The sequence below is a fragment of the Bos javanicus genome, chromosome 11 (genome assembly GCF_032452875.1).
Source record: "Bos javanicus breed banteng chromosome 11, ARS-OSU_banteng_1.0, whole genome shotgun sequence".
NCBI lineage: Eukaryota > Metazoa > Chordata > Mammalia > Artiodactyla > Bovidae > Bos > Bos javanicus.
This window is the reverse complement of record NC_083878.1, coordinates 71,787,242-71,809,803: the sequence shown is the minus strand read 5'-3', so window position 1 is coordinate 71,809,803 and position 22,562 is coordinate 71,787,242. Positions and strand designations below refer to the sequence as shown.

At 41.0% G+C, this 22,562-nt stretch overlaps 2 protein-coding genes and 1 pseudogene across 5 annotated transcripts in view; 1 reads left to right on the top strand and 2 right to left on the bottom strand.

The window, feature by feature from the left end:
- MRPL33 (mitochondrial ribosomal protein L33) overlaps positions 1-22,562 on the top strand; it is a 56,007-nt gene that overhangs the window by 7,582 nt on the left and 25,863 nt on the right. Inside the window, exon 4 of one of the 2 annotated variants that reach the window (XM_061431275.1) lies at positions 1,287-1,589. The exons of the other annotated variant lie outside the window; for it this stretch is intronic. Coding sequence (XP_061287259.1) covers positions 1,287-1,336 — 50 coding nt within the window. The 3' untranslated portion in view covers positions 1,337-1,589. Of the gene's footprint in view, positions 1-1,286; positions 1,590-22,562 lie in introns of those variants that run through there. 2 annotated transcript variants of the gene reach the window in all.
- Positions 3,192-22,562, bottom strand: part of RBKS (ribokinase) — a 94,955-nt gene continuing 75,584 nt past the window's right edge. For 2 of the 3 annotated variants that reach the window (XM_061431271.1, XM_061431273.1), the window contains one exon: positions 3,192-3,419. In XM_061431271.1, the coding sequence (XP_061287255.1) occupies positions 3,246-3,419 (174 nt within the window). In that variant the 3' untranslated portion in view covers positions 3,192-3,245. Of the gene's footprint in view, positions 3,420-6,680; positions 6,772-22,562 lie in introns of all 3 variants that reach the window. The other variant, XM_061431272.1, reaches the window with a different exon arrangement.
- On the bottom strand, positions 10,113-10,201 carry LOC133257909 (small nucleolar RNA U3; annotated as a pseudogene).

Below are 22,562 nucleotides of genomic sequence, written 5' to 3'. Positions count from 1 at the left end.
AGATGGTAACGATAACCCTGTATACGAGACAGCAAAAGAGACACTGACGTATAGAACAGTCTTATGGACTCTGTGGGAGAGGGAGAGGGTGGGAAGATTTGGGAGAATGGCATTGAAACATGTAAAATATCATGTATGAAACGAGATGCCAGTCCAGGTTCAATGCACGATACTGGATGCTTGGGGCTAGTGCACGGGATGACCCAGAGGGATGGTATGGTGAGGGAGGAGGGAGGGGGGTTCAGGATGGGGAGCACATGTATACCTGTGATGGATTCATTTTGATATTTGGCAAAACTAATACAATTATGTAAAGTTTAAAAATAAAATTAATTAAAAAAAAAAAAAGGAATGTATTTAAATAAGCTCCCTAGCTAACTGTTGATAATAGTTTGGGCATCTCACATGCAGGGTATCCATATTAATTATAGAAGAATAACAAAAAACAAAGCTAAAATTTCTTTGTGTGGTAGGGACAAGTGAGTTGCTGTCATGTCATACATAGTCTTTGGAGTTCCTGGCTCTTCCTTGGTGCACTGTTCTTGTTTTTTTGCAAAGAAAAATTTAGGTAGGGTGGTTTTGTGTGTGTGTGTGTGAGAAAGAGAGAGAGAGAGATGTGTGATATTAGTGGAATGCTATATAGGGCATTACAGGAACTATCAAAACCTTATTGCCTAGTATCTGGTCTCTAATCTTTCATCTCGGCAGTGAGCGCTTTTGATTGGTGTGTTTCAGAGAACTATACTCTGTTACGATATTCATAATAATAAGATTTGGGTTATAATAGTAAATCTGTACTTGGATATATGAAACCATTTCTGGAAAGTACAAGGTTTAATGTATATTTACTCTTCAGCCAGACCTCCTTTTCTTCTGTGGTCTGCTCAGTTTTTACCACTCTTTTTCTGGAGTCCAGCTTTTTCCTACAATCTCTCCTTGCTTTACCTCATACAAGAGTGGGCATTAGCTGAGTGAAAAAATTTTTTTGCCTGTAATTTTCTTTTTTTAATTTGAATGTTTCACATTGGTTATATGTGACTTTGTGGGGTATCAGGGTTGCCACTGGTTGGCTGGTGGGCCTTCCCTGTTTTCCTTACCATTTTCTGCAGTCCTCTCTGGTCTCTGGGATCAGTGAACTGAGTTTGCAAGTCAGCTCCATCCACATGACAAAGGAAAGTAAAAGAAGAGAAAGGAGAGGGCTCATGGTCTGATGTGTATTTTTATTAAAAAATGCTGATGATAAACTTTTTAGTTTTCTGCTACAATCCTTTTTTCTCCTCCTACAGTGAAAAAAAAAGTACTCTTTGTGGAACAGAAAAAAATACGCTCCCTCTAAACAATGGATTGAAAATGAATTTGATTTATAAATGAGAAGATCGAGGGTGGGATACTGATTCAGAAATCTGCAGCGTGTAATAAAAGAAGAGGAAATGGCATGGAATCACTGCCTCCTGTGATTTGAAGGCCATTGTGAAGGAAAACAATGCAGTGAAAACAAGTTCTTCATATTAGGACATATACCATTGCATCACATTTATTTATCTTTCTGGATATTTTTATAGCCCTTAATAAAATATATTAAAATAGCCTGTGCTATTGTCTTTTAGTGATGTTTTCCCCCACTATTTGAAATTTAAAAACTACAGTACTAAAAAATAACCATTGTTTCATATAAGAAAAGAAAATTTTCCATAGTGAGATTTGTGCAAGAGTTTCCAGTCTGCCCTCACTTGTACTTCATAGAAAAGGCAGGGTCATGGTCCAGAGAGATCTTGAAAGAACTCCTGTGCGATAACACAGATGGCAGAGGTGAGCAGGAGTGAAAGGAGGAAGCCAGCCTGTTAACACAGAAGAAACCAAGAGAACTTCTGTTTTTGATCTGTGCTTATATAATTAGAAAAATGCCATTGGTCCACACTCTCAAACTCAGGTCACCAAAGCAGTATCTAGGATTTTCTAGGAACGGTTTGGACTACTAGAATTTTTTTTTTTTAATAAGAGGTGCTATAGTGTATTTCCATAAAGCTAATGGCTCAGCTCTTGGGGCAGTGGTACTACACAGCCAACCAGCTTGGAAATTCCACTGATTATCCCTAATATACAGGTAAGAACTCCTGCCCTCCCTAGATCTGTTACGCTTTCCCACCCAAGCTGTTGTTTACCACAAGTTTTCAAAATTGCCCATTTCTCTCCCTGTCAAATTTCTCGTTGAAGATAAGGATCAGCTCATATTTTGAGCTCTGCTGGTATGTATCCCAAAGCATTTAAAGCATTTATAGGGGAGAAGGATGGAGTGTCCACCATGACCACAAGCATTAAGAAACCAGTGCTCTTCCTGAGTAACAGGTGTTCCCTCCCTGTGGCCCAGTCTTGTCTCCTGAGGAAATGTGAGAGCGCCTCTCTGGAAATGGAATTAGACAGTTGTTGAGTCTTAGAGGCTTGTGGCATTACAGTCAGCTCTTTTCTGGCATCTTTTGTTAAAGCTCTAATTGAAAGCAATAATAGGTGAGATCTTGGCTATTTTTAGATTGAAACTCTACATTGTGGTATTGGGTTACAAGAAAAATACTTCACTTGATTCTACCTAAACCCAGTGTAAAGGGTCTGTGACATGCATGAATCACTAAAAAAAAAAAAAAAAAAAAAAAACAACTTAAAATCTGGCTTAGCAAATGACTTGTCTATTTAGAACATAGGCTAAAAGTGGCCCACAGGTGGTGTTTACAATTTTAAAAAACTCAGTTGCTGATACTTAAATGTTGAAAGATTTCAATAAACATCTAAACTTCTGGCTTCTCTTGCAGAACCAGAAGCTCTGACAACACTCAAGGCAAAGCTGAACATCAGCTGCCCTTCTTAGGAACTACTTGTGTGACCCAAGTCATACCCCTCTTTCCCTTATTTAACGTTCTCTGCTCTGATTCTAGACACTGTTGCTTGCAAATTCTGCTCTTTGGTGTACATAACGGTATTCATGATGTGTTGGCAGTAGAGTTTGCTGGTTCCTAAATGGCGGGGTTGTTTGTACGGGTCTTTGTTGTAGTATCCTTAATTCTGTCTAGTTGACTTTTGCATGAAAAGCAAATCATTATAAAGAAATAATTGAAGGCTTGAGGATGACTTGGTAAATGAACATAATATTTGCAAAGAAAGGAGGTGACATTTTATAGTAAGCTGCTAATTAACAGTGCTCATCCTTAAGTACATTTTATTTCCAGGTATATTTGCTTTGGAGTTAATAGCAATCAAAACAGATCAAGGGGCAGGTCTTTTTTGTATGGATAAGATGACTGTGTTCCTGTGACCTGGACACTGACCGCTGCGATGAAATTAGATCTCTTGAGCATTTCTTCCAAGGATAGATGTGAGTAGTAAGCCAGGTAGAAGGCCAAAGCTCCCACAAAACTGTCACCAGCACCCTGTAACTCAAAGCACATTTGTAGAGATAAGCATATAGTCATTTGTTGCCCAATCTGTGTTTTCAAAATATTTAAGTATACTTTTAACTTTAGTTTTAGGTTTACAGAAGGGTACAAGGATAGTAGAGATTTCACATAGCACACATCCAAATTCTGTAAACATCTAACTTCACTAGGGTACGTTTGCCACCACTAATGAAATAACAGTGTTATAGTATTAACTAAACTCCGTTCTTCATTCTGGCTTCCCCGATGGCTCAGTGGGTAAAGAACTGCCTGAAATGCAGGCGATAGAAGAGATGTGGGTTTGATCCTTGGATGGGGAAGATCCCCTGGAGGAGGAAATGTTCATCTTCTCCAATCCTTGCCTGAAAAAATCCCACAGACGGAGGAGCCTGGTGGGCTACAGCCCAAAGGGTCGTAAAGAGTCAGACACGACTGAGTGAATACACACACACACCCATACTTCATTTGGATTTCATTAGTTTTGCGTAGTGTCTTTTTTCTGTTCCAAGATCTCATCCAGGATACCTAAATTACATTTCATTGTCATATTTCCTGAAAGTCCTATAGCTTGTGACAGTTTCTTAGACATTCTTTGTTTTTGATGACCTTGATAGTTTTGAGGACAGGTTGAGTATTTTGTAGAAAGTACCTCCATTGGGATTTGTGTCTGTTTTTCTCAAGATTAGACTGTGTTTATGGTTGTAGGGAGGAAGACCACAGAGGTGAAGTGTCATTCTCATCAGAGCATAAGGAGGGTACATACTGTCAACATGACTTACCACTGATGTTGATCATGATCGCTTGGCTAAGGTAGTCTTTGTCAGCTGTCTCCACTCTAAAGTTACTCTGGTCCCTCTTATCACACTGTGTTCTTTGGAAGCACATCACTAAGTGTAATCCACACTTAAGGGGTGGGGAGCTATGCTCTACCTTCTTGGGGGTTGAGTATCTCCATAAATTATTTGGAATTCTTCTCTATGGAAGATATGTTTCTTTTCCCTCATCTATTTATTTAACTCTTTATTTATATGAGTATGAACTCAGGGATATTTATTTCATTCCTTGGGCTATAATCCAACACTACACTATTTTGTTGCTCAAGTTGTTCCAGCTTTGACCATTGGGAGTTCTTTCATCTGGCACTTGTGTTCTTCTTATAAACTCTCATCATTTTGTTTTTTGAGTGCTTTCCTTATTTTCTGACATTATAAGATGCTCCAAGCTCATTTTGTATATTCTCTGCTCTAGAGCTCGAATTAGCTGTTTCTCCATTAAAAATTCATCAAGGAAGTGGTGAGAGGCATTCAGATGTTATTTTCAAACTAAATGTAGGGACATATAAGGCTTATTCCATTTTTCCTGAATTTCCAAAGGCCTGCATTGGTGAAGGCCTTTGGAAACAAAAACCACCAAAGAAAGTCTGTTGACCTCGCCTTCAGATTGGGCAATACTTAGTCATGTGTTCATCCAACAAATGTGTTTAAAATAAATCTGATGACACAATTTCACTTGAAAAATCACTCTGGTATTTAACGGCTTTCAGGGTCATTGTCCAGTTTTCCCCAGTTTGTTGCTTCCTTAATCCCAAGGGCTTTCATAACAAATCTTGAGGCTCTACTCGAGCCTTTACAAAGAGCCTTGGTATGCAGTACTTTTTCAGTTGCAGTTTAAGTATTTAATGAGCTATGTGCCTAGCACAGTGATGGGTATTTGAAAAACAGTAAAATCCATTGTGGATTAAAGGCTAATGTGGCAGTACTTTACACATACTGTTGAACTACAAGGAAGGGTTTGAGGAAAGCCTGCTTAAGGGGAGTCCTTATGAAATGGGACAGATTTATAGGGAGAAGGAAGGCCTTAGAACAAAGATATAGGAGGCGGAAGGAACTGGGTGAGCTCATGAGACAGCGAATGGCTTTAAGGAGAATGACATTTCCCCTTGTTTATACAGATAAGCCGTCAATATTAAACTTGCCAAGGAGTCATAGTAACACAGGTGTGAATTCAACACTTTCCTTCCTCCCATAATGTTTTCTGAGTACCGAAAATATGTCAAGCACTATGCTAGGTGCCTTAAAATTGTTTATTAGTGTTTCCTGATGGAAACAATGGAAAAAGAGACAGACATGCCCTCCCTTAGTTTGGAGCACAGCAGTGCGACAATAGACAGGTCTGAAAGCAGAGAAATCATGAGCTAGGTTGAGGGTGTATTATGAAAACATGGGAAATACTACAATATATGAAGAGTTATGGCAAACACCCCCCCCTTTTTTTTTTTTGGCAAACTTAAGATTTCACGTCCTCATTCCTCCTTATATTGTACACAAAGTTAAACTCCTGGTAGGTTAAAGGCTTGAATGTAAAAAAATAAAACTAACATAATATGAAAATTTAAATGAATATTTGAATAATTCCAAGTAAGGAAACCATAAGCAAGTCACTAAACCCCAAAACCATAATGAAAAAAAGAATAGATTTAATTTATAAAAATTAAAAAAAATATATGTCCAAAGACACTGTAAATAAAGTTAAATGAGGGACTTCCCTGGTTGTTCAGTGGTTAAGACTCTGTGCTTCCTCTGCAGAGGGCCCAGGTTCAAGCCCTGGTAGGGGAACCAAGAACCCACATGCTGTGTTGCTCAGGCAAAAAAAAAAAAAAAAACAAACGAAAAAGTACAAATTTGGTGAAAATTCTTTTAGTATATATGACATATTCCTAATATTCAAAGAACACCTTCAAATTGTTGGGAAAAAGACAAATCCAAGATAAAAATGGACAAAAGATACAGGTTTGAAACTTCAGAAAAGGAAAAGTAAATTGCCAATAAGCAAACAAGAAAAGTTGCCACATTATCAGCTGTTAAAGAAATTCAAATCAATATTTTTTACCCATCAGACTGATAAAAGAATAAGATTGATAGCAAAAGCAGCAAGATGAAGATAGAGAGGACAATGATATTCTCATATAATACATTTGTTGGTAGGAATGGAAAAGAGCAATACAGTATTTGTTAAAAAATGTGTATGTCTTTTGACTCGATGGTCTTGCTTCTGGAAATCTACAGAACTGAAAGCTCTTACATATTGGGATATATGCCCAAAGATGTTGACTGCAGCATTGTTTCTAAAGACAAAATACTAGAAATAATGTGATTTTCTATCAAATAGGAGAATGGATGAATAAACTTATACTTTTGTATTATGGAAAAAATATGCAGCTGTTAATAAGGAAAGGTTAGCAGTATATGTACATACCTGGAGGAATGTCCATTACTTGAGGCAAAAAAGATTTCAACATCATGATTCCATAGAGGGTTAGTGGGAGAAAAAAGAAAAACAGCTGTGCCTAGAGTATGTGTGTATTTTTAAAAAAAATACAGAAAAAATGAAGGATATGTATCAAATTATTAAAATTTATTTTTCTTATCTGCAAAGAATGGCAAATTCTTTTTTTCCTACCTACTTTTATATTATTGTTTAACCTTGTTATTTAAGCTTACTGTTTTAAACTTATAATACTTTTCCAAAAAATTTTAAGGCAATAAGCATATTTAATGAGAAGTTAAGTCATGCCTCTATGCCTTGCTCATTTTTAACTTGCAGCCTAACCAGAGCAGAGGCACAGGGCTGACAGGAAACATTCTGGCACCAGTGAAGACATTAGGCTTACATACTCCAGTCAGCTAATAGGCCATTTGACTGCCAAGGGGGTTTTTAAGGAAGTTTAAAAAATACTATACCTATATCTGAAAAGACTCTCCTAGATCACTTAAATTTTTCCCCACTATAGCCAAAGTCATGGAAACACAGTGCTTGGTAGAACTGTGTGTGCCAGAAGCATTATTTTGGCACCAGCAATTTTTACAGCTTGATTTCCATTTATTCTCAGTGCTATACAGTTTGTTGGTAGATAGCAAAGGCAAATCCTTTCTGTATTAAAAAAAGGGATTTTTTTTTTTTTCCCCTGCAAAGAAAACTCTAGGCTAGATGAAAGAAAACTGAAGTCTTGATGACTTCACTGGAGAATTCTAGCAAGTGTTTAAGGAAGAAACAATACTAATTCTACATAAATTCTTTCAGAAAATAGAAGAGACAAGGGAACACTTCCCAAGTCATTTTATAAGGCCAGCATTACTGTGGTGCCAAATTCAGACAATGACATTACAAGGAAAAGCAAAACAAAACAACAGATCAGTATCTCTCATGAATACAGGTGTATAAACCTTAAAATTTTTAGCAAATTGAATATATATCTTGACCAAGTAGGGTTTATCCAAGGAATGCAAGACTGGTTTAACATTTTAAAAAAAGGAATTCACTATATTAAAAACCTCAAAACATTGTATATTACTTATACTCCAAAAAAAAAAAAAAAGCAGAAAAAGCATTTGATAAAATTCTACATTCATTCATGATAAAAATTCAGTTTGGAATAAAAGTATAACTTAATCTTCTTGATAAAGAACCTTTATGAAAAATCTATAGTTAACATCATTCTTAATGAGAAAGACTGAAAGCTTCCCCCTCTAATACTGAAAACAATTCAAAGATTTGTTCTCACTGTTTGTGTTCAGCATCATACTGGATTTCCTTGCCAGTGCAATCAAAAAGGAAAAGCAGGAAAATGTATACAGATTTGAAAGGAAGAAGTAAAACTCTTACTATGCAGATTGCATAATCACCTATGTAGAAAATCCTGCTACTGCTGCTGCTAAGTCGCTTCAGTCGTGTCCGACTCTGTGCGACCTCATAGAAGGCAGCCCACCAGGCTCCGCCGTCCCTGGGATTCTCCAGGCAAGAACACTGGAGTGGGGTGCCGTTTCCTTCTCCAATGCATGAAAGTGAAAAGTGAAAGTGAAGTCGCTCAGTCGTGTATGACTCTTAGCGACCCCATGGACTGCAGTCTACCAGGCTTCTCCGTCCATGGGATTTTCCAGGCAAGAGTACTGGAGTGGGGTGCCAGTGCCTTCTCTGATGTAGAAAATCCTAAGAAATCTAAAAAAGTTACTAGAAATAGTGGTAACCAATAACTAGTAACCAATATTTAAAAAAATCAATTTTATTTCTATGTACCAGCAATTATTAATAATAAGAAATTAAAATTATCAGAGCAATACCATTTGCAGTAGCATAAAAAATATGTTGTCAGTTCTCCCTAAACTGATCTACAGATTCAATGCAATTTCAATAAAAACCCTAGCTTGCAATTTTTAGAAACTGGCAAACTGAGTCTAAAACTAATATGGAAAAAATAAATAAATAAAATTAATATGGAAGTGCAAAGGACCTAGAATAGACAAAACAATTTTGAAAAAAGTAGAACGAAGTTGGAGGATATCAACTATCTGATTTCAAGAGTTACCATAAGTTATAATAATCGCAGATGTTGATGTAAGGATAGACATGAGATCACTGGAACAGAAAACAGAATATAGAAATAGACCCACAGATATATATGGTCAACCTGTTTTTGACAAGGCAGTTCAATGGATGAAAGGACAGTCATTTCAACAAATGGTGCTGGAACAAATGGGAATCTACATGCAAAACATGAAACTTTACCTCACACCGTACACAAAAACCAACTTCAAATGAGTCAGAGACCTAAATGTGAGCGTTAAAATGACACAATATCCAGAAGAAGAAGATACAGGAGAAAATCTTTGTAACCTTGTGTTAGGCAGATTTCGTAGGACACCAAAAGCATGAAATATTAAAAAAAAAACTGATAAACTGGACTTTGTCAAAGTTAAAAGTTTTTGCCCTTCAAAAGAATATCAAAAGGCAAGCCACAGACTGGGAGAAAATATTTGCAAAACATATGTGATAAAGAACTCATAACTTGATACTAAAACTCAATATGACAAGCCAATAAAAATGAGCAAAAGATTTGAACAGAGGTGTCTTCAAAGAAGACATAGATGGCAAAAACAGTATATATAAAGATTCTAGACATTATTAGACACCAAGGAAATCCAAATTAAAAACAATGAGATAATACTACATACTCATTAGAAAGGATAAGTTTAAAAAGACTAAAATACTGACTTTTGGTGTAGATGTGGAATAATCTCATTCATCGTTTGTGGGAATGCAAAATGACATAGACACTTTGGAAAAGAGTTTGGCATTTTCTTATAACACGTAACATACACTTAACATATAACCCAGCAGTTCTCCTCTTAGGTATTTACCCAAGAGAAGTGAAAACATATATCTACATAGAGATCTATATGTGCATGTTTATAGCAGCATTATTTATAATTGCACCAAACTGGAAACAATACAAATGTCCTTGAACTGATGAATGGGTAAACAAACTGTAGTATATCCATATAATAAAATACTATACTTAGCAACGAAAGGAAATGAACTGCTAATACAACAGCATGAATGAATCTCAAAAGTATTATGCTTAGTGAAAGAAGCCCGTCAAAAGACTACATAGCATATTGTATGATTTCATTGATATGAAATTCTAGAAAAGGCCGAAGTATTGAGATAGAAAGCAGGCCAGGGGCTGGAGAATATCAACTGCAAAGGGACTGCATAGAGAGCTTCCTAGAGTGATAAAGTTCTATATTATGATCATGTTGGTAAATGATTTTTAGCAAATTGAATATATATCATGACCAAGTAGGGTTTATCCCAGGAATGCAAGACTGGTTTAACATTTTATTTTATTTTATTTTTTTTTTTTTTTTCGGGTGCTCTACACGATCAGAGAAACTTCTCTAGTAACAAACTATAGAAATGATCCCTGAAAGTATAGTCTTTGGTTTAACATTTTAAAAAAAAGTTTGACATTTGTCAAAACTCATTAAATCATAAACTTAAAATGGGTGAAATCTTATTGCATACTAAAATGATATCTCCATAAAGCTGATATTTTAAAAATAAAGACTGGGATAGGGTGGGGGCATTCAGACATGCAGGGTCATAAACTGTGAAAACCTTAACTTTCTTAAGCACACTGGGCTTACTACAGATTTTCTCTAAAGTGCATGGTTGGGATAATTACTGAGATGTTATGACTGTCACATAGGAACCTGTCTGTTTTTATATTGAGAGCCCTAATTCTATCACTGCTTTTCCACTACAGATGTGTCTCTTTCTTTTGACAGCGTGAGCTTTAAAGTTAGATAGATTTGTGTTTAAATCTTGGCTTTAAACTTAGTATTTTGGGGACATTGGGAAAATTAAATTCTCTGCGACTTAGTTTTCTTATAAATAAAATGCAACTATTAACATCTTCCTCATGGGGATTTTAGGAATCTGTCATTCCCTGCTGCTCAGTATTCTTACCCAAAGTCATCAAATAGAACTCTTAAGTACTTCGCATACCTTTCCACCTTACTCCTTTGACCTCCGTTGCTCTTCTGCACACTCTACCCTCAGACTGGGCATATTAATTCCACCTTTGGTTCTTTCCCTGCTCTTTCCCATCCTCAACATTTCTGCTGAGTCCCCCTTTCTCTGTGTCTAGTCTGAAAGACATTGATTGTACCTTCTCTCACCTGTCTGTGGAACCCCTTTCCTTCCATTTTCAAAAAGGCCTTCCAGATTATCCCATTTTGCCACAGCTGTTCAAAACACTTCAGTCACCTATGTGTTTAAGCTTAAAAGTGCCATAAACGTTTTCTACTTCCTGTTCACCTTTGCACATACTGGGGTGTAGATTAAATGTTCAAGTTCACATAAAAAAGAGATCCACTTGCAATTAGGTTGACCTAAAAAATGGAGAAGTAATTTATCTAAGGAACAGATCCCAAATATAGATAAGTTGTTAACAATTCCATTAAAATTTATTAAGGGAAGACTTCCCTGGTGGTCCAGTGGTTAAGAATCCATCTGCCAATACAGGGGACGTGGGCTTGACTTGTGGTCCAGGAAGATCCCACATGTCGCTATGGAACCACTAAATCTGTGCTGCAACTGCTGAGCCCACGTGCTGCAACTGCTGAAGCCTGTGCACCCTCGAGCCCGTGCTCCACAAGGAAGCGTAGCCCCTGCTCGCTTCAGCCAGAGAAAGCCTGAGTGCAGTGAAGACCAGCACAGCCAAAAATAAATAAATAAAAAATTTACTAGTAATCCATAAATCTATACTGATATTAAATAAAGGGAAAAAAACGCCAGCTAGTAAATACAGAAATCTGAAAAATCACCATTTTGAACCCAGAGTAATAATAACTAATTCAGGGAAGAATCATCAATGGATACATTGAAACTGCTGAATAAAGGTCTGATGAAGGCAGAATATTTATAAGTTTCAAAGTCTCTCCCCACAGATTACCTATTAATTACAAAAGGGAAAAAGAGTAACTCTACATGGAGAAATCTGGTGGACAGCACCTTGACCAAGGGATCAACATATCAGTAAAGAGAGAAACGGACATCACACGCTCCATGATGCGGGGCCTCGGAAAGGAAATATGGCCACTTGTGTCATATTCCTGCCCCAAATGCATAACCTAACGTGGATTATGGGGAAGCATCAGACAAACCTAAACTGAGAAAAACTCTATAAACAATGAGGTTGTGCTTTTCAAAAAAAAGATCAATATCAAGAAAGGCAAAGGTTAAGGACCTGTTTCATAGTAAAGGAGACTAAAGCAACATGACAATTCAGTGAGATACATAATCTTGGACTGGCTCCTGCACAAAAAATTTATAAAGAACATTATTGCACTGTGCATGGAAGATAAGATTATCTCAGTGTTAAGTTTCCTGAATTCAGTAATTACATTGTAGTTTTTTTTTTTATGTCCTTGTTCTCAGGAGATATATCCTGAAGTATTAATAGGTAAAGAGTCACCGTGTCTGCAACTTACTCTCAAACTGTTCATCAAAGGAAAAAGTATCTTCATGTATTTTGAGAGACAGCAATAAAACAAATTGGCAAATTTGTTAGCATTGTAAAAATGTTAATAATTGGTAAAACCGTGAAGAGTATATGGGAGTATTGCAACTTTTCTGTTCTTTTAAAAATTAAAATTTTTGTTAAGAGAAGTTTTTAATAAAAGAAATTTTACTAAAGAAGTTTAAAAAAATCAGTGTTGGTCACTCTTGAATTTTTAAATGGTCCAATTTCAGCCTCTGAATGATTTCCCTCTTTTTCTAAATTCAATCAAGTGGACATCTGAGACAAGCTGGAGCGAACTGAACTGAGCAAACCTCTTTCCTGCAATTGGGAATACCCCATCTCATTGAGGCAATTTCCTTTGCAACTGAGGACTAGGCAGTGACACCCAGCTGCAAGTCCAGGGGACTGGAAGGAACATTTTCTGGCTGTGACGCTGACTGCAGAGAAACTGAATTCTGCGATGTCAGTGGTAGCACTGTAATGGTGTCCAGTGCTGCATGCCAGTAACACAGCTGGTTTTCAACCAGGAGCTTTGACTGAGGCAATTCCATGTGTCAAAACTCCTCTGAGAGGCCAGAAATCTTATCTGGTTCTTCCCGATCTGCTGACTCCCCGGAGTTACACAATCCTTAAAAGTAGAATGTGCTCAATTAATGACTGCTGATGGGCCAACTCTCAGCTGCCTGGGTCTCCACCTTCTCACCAGAAAAGAGATGGTGGGAGTCCGGGGTGGTGGTGGACTACATTCTTCTTCACAAAGAAGGCAGCTGTCTAGCCTCATTCCAAAAACAGTACAAGAAAGCAGGGAGGCTCCTGGCTGACAGGGGGCCGTCAGCTCAAAGACGTGAAGGCCAGTAAATACTATCTTAAAAGTCACATTGCATCAAACAGTGAAAAAACTCTGAAATTTAAGCATGAAGGGGTGGGACAGTACTACTTACGTAGAAGAGTGTTAGGGAAAGGAAGGGAGTGAACTTCTATTGTCTGCTCTGCATCCATCAGGAGGCCGCAAATCTGGGTACTTTGATACACCCGAGACTGACCTCATTTCATTTTACAATGACGTCCCCTGCCCCCAACCCCCCCCACACACACCCCAAACCAAGCTGAAAAGAGTCTCCCTCCCTTTCGAATATTTATTTGGCCGCACAGGTCTTAGTGTGGCACTCAGGATCTTTAGTTGTGACATGTCAGCTCTAGTTCCCCAACCAGGGATTGAACCCGGACCCTCTGCCTCTGCATTGGGAGTGTGGAGTCTTGGCCACTGGACCACCAGAGAAGTTCCTCCCTCCCTTCTGATGTATTTGTTTGTACTTCTTTAGGACACTTAAAACACTGTAGCGACTATTTGGTGTACAGGCCTAGAGTCTGGGACAACTTGAAAACTCCTTGAGGGCAGAGACCATATCTCTGTCCCTTCTGTCTCTGACTGCCTCACTCAGCGCTGACTGGATGAGCTGACCTGAGTCTCGATCCTAGCTTCACTGTGTTTTTCTCTCCTGGTGCTCTCTTCCAAGGGGGCCAGATGTCCCTCACTGAACTATGTGTGACTTTGTTTTGTATCAGTGAAAATGGAGGTTAGGTTGCCACAGCCCAGCTACTTGATAGTCTCATTGTTGAATCTATTTATACCACAAGGCTTTCAAGTGCCAATAAATTACTCGGCTGTTGATTCACATCTTCAGTATAACTATTTTTATACATTGGTATAATTTTTTTTTTAATGGAAAGTGCTTTAAAAGTAGAAGCTGTATTGTATCACTGTGATTTTCCTGTAAGTAACGTTCTTTCCAATCAATCATTCTTGGAATAATGGAATAGTTCTCATTGATACAACATGATGGTTTTAACCTTTTACTGAAAATTATTTTTGTGCCAAAAGGGGTGATGGCATAATTCATCTATCTTCAATAAAAATACCCAGGTGGCTACTATTCATTGCCTTCTCAACAATAACTTCCTCTTAAGGAAGAGCTGCCCTTAGAGAATGGACGGGCCATTCTGAAAGTCCTGCTCTCCCGAGGGCCTGCCACTCCCGGATATCCTGCCACAGCTGGAGTATCCATGAAGTGGAAGGAGCAAGACACGCCTGTGGAGAACCTGAGGCCTCCAGTGGGGTGGAGGGTGGGAGGGCAAGGCACTCTGCAGGGCTGGTGGGGTAGAGATAACACTCATGAGCAGCTGATGAGAGGAACCCCAAGAGGAGAATCTGAGAGGTGGGTACTCCTAAGGACAGCACCCAGAGGTGGCTTGGGGAGGGGACAGCCTCTGGCACCAGGACTCGATGCGATGTTGCCCTGGGGAGGCTGGTGGCTCTTTTCCCTTCTCCTCCCTTTCAGACCATCCTCTCTGTCCACCTGCCCCCACTCCCCATTCCCTCCCACTGCCCCTTGCCTGCCTGAGTCCTTGACTGTGACCCTGGTCTGCTCCTGCACTGAGCTCACCGGCTCAGTCTCTCAGGGCTCTGCTGTCTGACAAGAGACACACTGATAAACCTCATAGGTATTGATGGGGCTGTAGAGTCTGGTTATACAAGGTGGTTCTGCATGAGGGTGCCCAGGTGACAGGGTGACCCTGGGTCTGCAGGCCAGGCTCAGCACTCTGAGCTGCGTGCCTATTCAGAGGCACCTTCTGATTTGCACAAAGTGCCTCAGGGGTTGGCAGCAAGCCTGGGGGATCCTTATTTTAAAACAGAGGAAACTAGGATTTAAGGAGGTTAAGTAACTTGCCCACGGTAGGAATAAAGGAGGTAGATGGCAGTAAAGACTGTACCAAGGACATCTGGGTGGAAATCTAGCGGCAGAGCAGGTGGATAAGCTATTTTGGGACTGAGATTGGGCTTCTGGCTACTGCTCAATTTTTCCTGTTTCCCCAGGGAAGGACTTATGTTTTCTGTAGTGATGAAGAATGCCAGGAGTGAAGACCATGAATGTCTTCTGGAGACATTCCAGAAGACCAGAAAGACCATGATGTCCCTCTGGAGGGGGTCCCGTTTCTGCATGTTTGGAGCAGGAGCAGAGAAGAGAATGGGAATCAGAGTTACCCTGAGCAGGTGTGGTGGAAGAGGGCGGGTCTAAAGGGAGCAGAGATTTCAGGAAAGAATAACCAGATAAATAATCAGTCTAGCCTGGGTAAGGAAGGAAGAGGTCAGGAGGGGTCAACAGGTCAGAAGAAAACAGGTAACTAAGGAATATGAGAACTAGTGTAGGAGAAGAAGGGTGAGAGCTGGTTGTGGGATGTGAGTTTATTCCCACAGAACAGAAGCGGTGCCAGGTATTAACCATTTCCTGGGAGTCGTCATGGGAGTGGGAGGCTGGAGTGGAGGTGAAGAGTCCCTGGAGGTGAGGGCATCTAGGAACTATGGGACTTGGTGATGGTTCATCCTCGTGATACTAGAGTCATCTTATGTTGGTAGCATTGCAGGGGTGGGAGGGGGATGGAGAGAGAAATGGTGATGTGGATGCCAGCGTCTTAGATAAACAGAGAATGACCAGGAAAAGAGGTCCAGGCTTTGTAATTGAATTGCATGAGCCTCGAAGATGCAGGAATCTACAGGAGGGGAGAGAAGGGGCGGCTGGAAGCCACAAGAATGTGCCTTAGGACCAGGAGCAGCTTTCACCTACAGGGGCTGTGTGGGGAGTTAAGGATGTGAAAGAGTTTACTTATGAAGAACAGGACAGCCAGAGGTTTAGCGGGCAGAGATGTGCAGAGCAGTAAGGCACCCTTTTGGGGCCCTGTGGCTCTGTGACCCTCCTTGGTCTCTGCTCTGGGTCTGTCTCCCCCTCCGGCACCGTGGCTGTTGGTATTCTCCCAGGTTCTGTCCTTCACCCGCTGCCTTTCTCGTCCTCCTAGTATCCCGGGTGTGTCAAATACTGTGCTGTTACGGTCTCGACTGCTATGGACCTGAGGAGTCCTCAGTCATTACGTTTAGCCCAGATTCTCCTCTGTCTTCAGGCTTGTGTATCTTACCTACCTGTGAGTCAGCTCAACCAGCCTCATGTCTCTGGCAGGCGACTCTAACTCCACATGCCCGAATCAAACTCCTAATCTTGACCAAACATGAGCCTTTTCTTGTCTTTTCAGTTTGTGGCACTTCCACCCTGAAAATCTTGGGGGTCTTCTAGATAGCCACCAGCTGCCAAGTTTAAATTCTAAATATTTCTTTAATCTGTCCCCTCATCTCATCCCTACTCCATCCCTACCACATGCTCACATAACCACTGGAGGACCACGTTCACTTCCTTCGCTATTCGCCCTGTCTCTGATCTGGCCCCTTCTATTCCATCCTCCATACTGCTGTACATCGGGCCACCTCACTTCCAGCTTAAATCCCTTTGAACATTTCTCATCTTTCTTGGGATAATGTTTTAGCTCCTTAGCATGGCACACGAGGCTCCCCCTGCCCACCTCCCCAGTTTCATCTCTTACTTTTTCCTACTCACACATGTAACCTTGGGTCTTCATTCATGGAGATGTCTGTGCTTGACCTCATTCCTACATTAACTCCTAGACTCAACTCAGCTATGAACTTAGTCATCACATATTTATTGACTGGTACCATATTCAGAGCGCTACATTTTCCTGGATCCCACAAGTCTGGGTTACATACCCTCCTACACACCCCCGCCCTCCTCTGTGGTCTTCATCACTTCCATACCCTCGCACTAGTGCAAGGCCAGGCTCACTGCTGAAATATGTGCTGACTGAATCAAGGACTGTCAGGAGGCTGGGTGCTGAGTGATTAGGTGAGGAGCACACGCTGTCTCAAGACTGCCCTGTAGGAGGGATGACAGTGAGACAGACTTGTGAAGGTCCTAGTTTGCCAACTTCCAGTTGATAGAAAAATGGAAGAGTTGTAAGGCGTGATGGGTATTAAGTGTGGCTAGAAAAAAAAAAACACCATGTGGTGAAAATCCCCAAGGTAAGAACTGTCAGGCGCCTACAGCAGAACCTAGATGATCTTGCAAGAATGATGTCATCACGAGGGTTCATTTGTTAGGAATCTGTACCCACACGGGATGATTCATCACCCAAACTGCAGAGGGACCCTAACAGTTAAAGTCCTTGCATTCCTGCCCAATGTGTTAACACATTCCATCTGACAAGCAGATACCACTTTCCTTTCTTCTCAGAACCTCTCCCTACACAAAGCTATTCAAAGCCTACACTGTGGACCTGAATTCCTCAGCCACGCTTGTGGTTCTTGAGGCCAGGGAAAAGGCAAATGGGATGAAACATGACTAAATCCCAAATCAAGGCGCTACTTCTCCTTCATAAAAAAGAATATTGCAAGGGGCTCAGGAAAGGGACAGAGAACAATGGAAATGCACCAGGCTCGCTGCTCCATCCCATCCCTGTGCAGGCAGGGCTGCTGAGGCAGCACTGAGCTGGCTCACCCTCAGGCTAGCTTGGTGGCAAGTCCTGCTTTGCTCTTGCTCCCAGGTTCCAAGAATGGGGCTTCTGCCTCATTCATGTGTGCTGGAGGTTTAGGCATGAGCATCTGGTTAGACCTGGGAGAAGAAACGTCATCCTTTGTCCTTAAAGGGCTAGTCATGGATGGACAGGAGACCTGGTGTCATGAACTTTGGTCTTGGCTTTGAAGGAGCACAGAGGGAACACACACATGGAATTAAATCCCACCTTCTTCCCTCTATGTTTCCTCTGTCATCATTTGGGAATGGTAAACCTACAGTGAAGTCCCTCTGTACACAGCTGGGAAAAGATGTGTTTCTCAAGTGGAAACATGTTTTCTCAAGTGGGACAATGCGGTAAACGGTGTGGAGTCACACAGACCTGACCTGAAGCCCTGATTTCACCACTTTGGCGAGTGGACTCAACCTCTCTGGTAAACACTGAACTGGATAACGTATGTGAAAAGGTCTAGCACGGTGCCTGGAGCACAGACAGTGCTCACCAAGGTGGGGGGTACTGGGTGGTACCATCTCAGAGGCCCTTTAACTTGCTAGCGTTTTGGGAAATGGAAGCCTGTGATCTAAGTAGGAAGGTTCTAAGGGACAAAGAAGGTCATGTTCCTGTGGATCCCATGGCTGGGGGTTTCTGCTGTGCCTGGCATTATGTCCCCAGCTCCAAGCAGAAGAGGGCCTCCAGAAATGCTCTAAGAGTCAGGGAAGGCAGAGGAGGCAGAAGCATGTCCTGCAGCTTTTAATTACAAGGAGGCTAGGCTCCAGAGAGTTCTAGCAGTGACTATCCATGTGTGCTGGGGTCTCTGAAATGCATTTCTCTGTGGGGGCAAGGGAGATCTTTATGAGGCCTTTAAAGAGTTTGTGAGCAGAGACTAAAGAGTGTAAAACAAGAAGCAGAGAGGTCAGCGCAAGACTGGGGAACCTGGTAAATCTCCTGCTTTTATTTGGATGAAGGAACAGAGGGAGAACAGTGAGCAAGGGTTCCAGGAGAGGCTAGAGCTGGGAGGCGCTGGAGGACTGCCCGGGAGGGAGGGGCCCTGCTGCACAGAAAGCTGTGCATCTCCACCTGTGCTGCTGCTTTGATGGAGGAACTGCCTGCGTCCCCACCAGCCGGTCACTGGGCAGAGGGCTCCTGCCAGTGAGAGGAGGTGGTGGCAGAGCCCCGAGGGTGGCAGGCAGGCTGCATGGATAGTTGCGGGGACAGTGTGACTCAAGAGGACAGTCCTCAAGCTGTGCTGGAACCTGATGTCAGGGCCTCTCCTGGTTAGTGATGGACACTGGGTCACCTGGTCCACCTTCTCTGTGTCACTGACCTTACCACTCCAAATGTGAGCAGAAAGAGAAAGGCCCTGTTAGACTCTTCATTCCCTCCAGGGCATGCATTCTTAATGGAGGGTGAAAATTCATTCTTGTGTGCATGGGAGAACCACAGTATGTAAACAGACACACACATATATACACACATGTGTATATATAATATATACATGTGTATATATTATATATACACACACACTTATTTATATATATATACATACACGCATACACAGAGAAAAAATATGAATGAGTATCTGTGGTGTTAAAATTTCATGGGAGAAGATGACAATTAGGAAAAAAAAATCTCTTAAGAGGCTCCTTGGGGTGGTGGGTGGTGATTAATGATAAAAAAAAAAAAATGTTTGAGATACTCCAAAGTAGGGCCTCTCACCACAGAGAATTGCCAGTGGCCAGTCATACGCTTCCGGTGCGATAAGGAGCCCTAACCAACAGCCTCCAGACTGCAAGGCTTGCTAGGCAGGTGTTGGTAACTCCCTGGTTTCTTTCCACTGAGCTAGAAATTCCTCCATCTCCCAGCCAGTTCCCTTCCTGTTTACCTCATTCGACAGTCTCCATGGACACCAGTGAGCCGAGGGCAAGCCTCAAACCCTGGAGCGAGGACTTACACGAGGAGATTAGAACTAGTGTAGCCTGGCCTATCTTGCCAAGGCAGGAAAAGGGCAAATGTTCTCCTGGGCAGACAAAACTGAAGCTTAGACGATAAACATACCACAAGATATGATGCTGCTTATACAAGAGCCCCATTTCATAGCTTGAATCTGAGTATTTCTAATTTCTCTTATCAACACATATTCCCATCATAAGGATGAGATCACATCCTTTCCAACTTCAACCTTCCAGCCTTCCCTAACCAGATCAGCTTAGGGATTCATGATGGATAGTGAGAATCCAGTCTTCTTATCATTATTGTGTAAATGCTGCTGATTTTTATTCTAAATAAATCTTAGGGAATATGGACTAATTATTCTGTCATAAATGATTTTGGTTTCAACTACTGGTCACCTTAATTTATTACATTTAAATTTCAGTTAGTTGGCTGAGATAGTCTGCTTTTAAAATAGTGTGATTGAAAGAAAGCAAATATTTTCTGCCTTAATGTATTTCAAATGATCACTATTTCATATTTATCAAGTAGGAAGCCACATGCAGCAAAGTTTTGATGTGATTTTTATTTCTGTCTTAAATAGACACAGCATTTTCCTTGGCTCCACAATTTATTAGCAATTTGACTTAAAAAAAAAGCTTGGTTGCGATATAATTCATATTCCAAATAATCTGTCCATTTAAAGTATACATTTCAATGTTCTGAATATTCAGTTCAGTGTTCAGTATATTCACAGGGTTGAGCAACCATTAGCACAGTCTAATTTTAGGAACTTTCATCTCCCCTAAAAGAAACTTTGGACCCATTAACAGTTACTCCTCACTCCTCCCTACTCCCCCCAGACCTAGGAACCACTAATATACTTTCTGTCTCCACAGATTTATTAAATAGGCACACATTTGGAGCAAAATCATTTCCTTTTCTAATTTCATAATTAACCAACAGCTTATTTTCCCATAATTAACCAATAATTTAATCCTAATTAACCAGTTAGATTCCTATAGAATCTCTTGACTTTAGCTGCCACTGTGTGTGAGAAGTAAAGCTGATGTTGGCCTAGTGGGAACTGTTCTGTGTCACTAAAACTGAATTCTCAGTAAGCACTAAGGCCACAGATTTAGCTTTCTTCCTGCCCAGATATGGTCTCTTAGGAGTCTGTAAAGTTTTCAAGTTAAGTAATAAACGCACCAGGAGCTTGGTGTTTATGAATTCCTATGGTGAAGCTGTTTGTAAGTGCTAACCTCTGAGGGAAAAATCCACCCACACTCTCTTCAAGCACAGACACATTAACGGGTCTGTTTTACAATCTTGGTTGCTCTAGATTTGGTTTGCTGGAGGGAGCTTCTCTTTGGTCCTCTTGGCAGTGACTAGGATGTAGCAGTGGACACTTAGCTTTCTTTTTGAAGGTCATGATTCCCTTGCACAGGGCTGATGTGGGTGGTTTCAGCGTAGACCCTTTCACTGCTAGTGTGTGACATGTTCTGGCATGAGCATGCAGTGCCCACATACATCATCCATCCATTCGCACCATCACTCATCACAGAGCTTTCCACAGAAAGTAGCATGTCTGAAAATGAATGTATTTTCCTTGCCCTTTGTGGCCACTAGTCAGGCAGTAGTTTCCCTCTCTTAACACCAAATAAATCGGTGGGTTGCAATGGCAGAATCTTAGACATATCTACCAAGGTGATGAATCGGTCATAAAATGAACAAAAAGGTGGATCTGGCCAAGCGAATGATAACTACAGGCCTTTCCCCAACTCTTTGCCCTGACATAACGCCAGGATTACCAGATGCATTTCCATAGTACTTTCTGGTTTCCAGCGCATATTTGTAGTTGTGACCCACTTTGAATCTCATTACAATCCTGTGAAGTAGGTAGGGTGGGCCTTTCATTTTCCAGATGAGAAACCAAGTGTTAAGAACTTGCTCAAGGTCAAATGGCTAGGTGGCAGACCTGGAACGTTTCAGTGGAAGACCAGTCTCTATTAAAGCAGTCCCCTGGAGAGGGATACATGTATTCCAGCTATGCTCAGAAAGGTTTTGAAACCCGTTCTTTGGAATGTCTTAAAAAAGCAGTAGCACATCTTTGAATATCCTCAATAAAGGCAATAGTTCATCTTGTAAGCCAGTGGTTCTCAAACTAGGATTGCCTTGCTAAATGCAGATCGTTGAGCTCCACCACCACCGTTTCTGATCCATTAAATGCCCAGAGAATCCCATGGACAGAGGAGCCTGGTGGGCTACAGTCTATAGGGTCACCAAGAGTCAGACATGACTGAATCGCATGCATGCGTGTGTTTCTTATGAGTTCCCAGGTGATGCTAATGTTACTGGTCCAGGGCCACACTTTGCAAATCACTATCCTCAGGAATTTCTTTCTGGAAAGAGTAAATCATTTAGAATCAAGTCTAGCAATTAAGGTGGGGGATCCAGCTAGGAAGTCCCACCAATGGCCAGAAACAATGGCAACTGTAAAGAACAACACTGGCTATAAGGGAGATCTGAATGAGAGCTCCAAAAGGTGCTGAGTAACGGCCGCACACTGGACTGACCCTTCTGGATGTATGCTAAAGAACAGTTCTCCTAAGTGTTAGGAACACCTCGTGCAGTCGTACATGTCTGAAATGTTCATTATCAACCTTTTATTTTCCAGCTTTAGGAAAACAAGAGAAACCACGGACGAAACACCCACATTAGAAAGAATCCATATTAAGGAAGAATTAATAGCTATTTACAGCAGCTGAACTAGTCAGACTGGTAGAGTGGGGTCCTTTCTGTGCTGCAAACGTGATGGGTGTGGAAGATGAGGGGAAAACTTTGAGTATTCCTACTCTGACTTTCTGTTGAGATCAGGATGGAAAAAGTGAAAAGATTTAATTCTGGATGCCAAAGATAAACAAGCAACATGT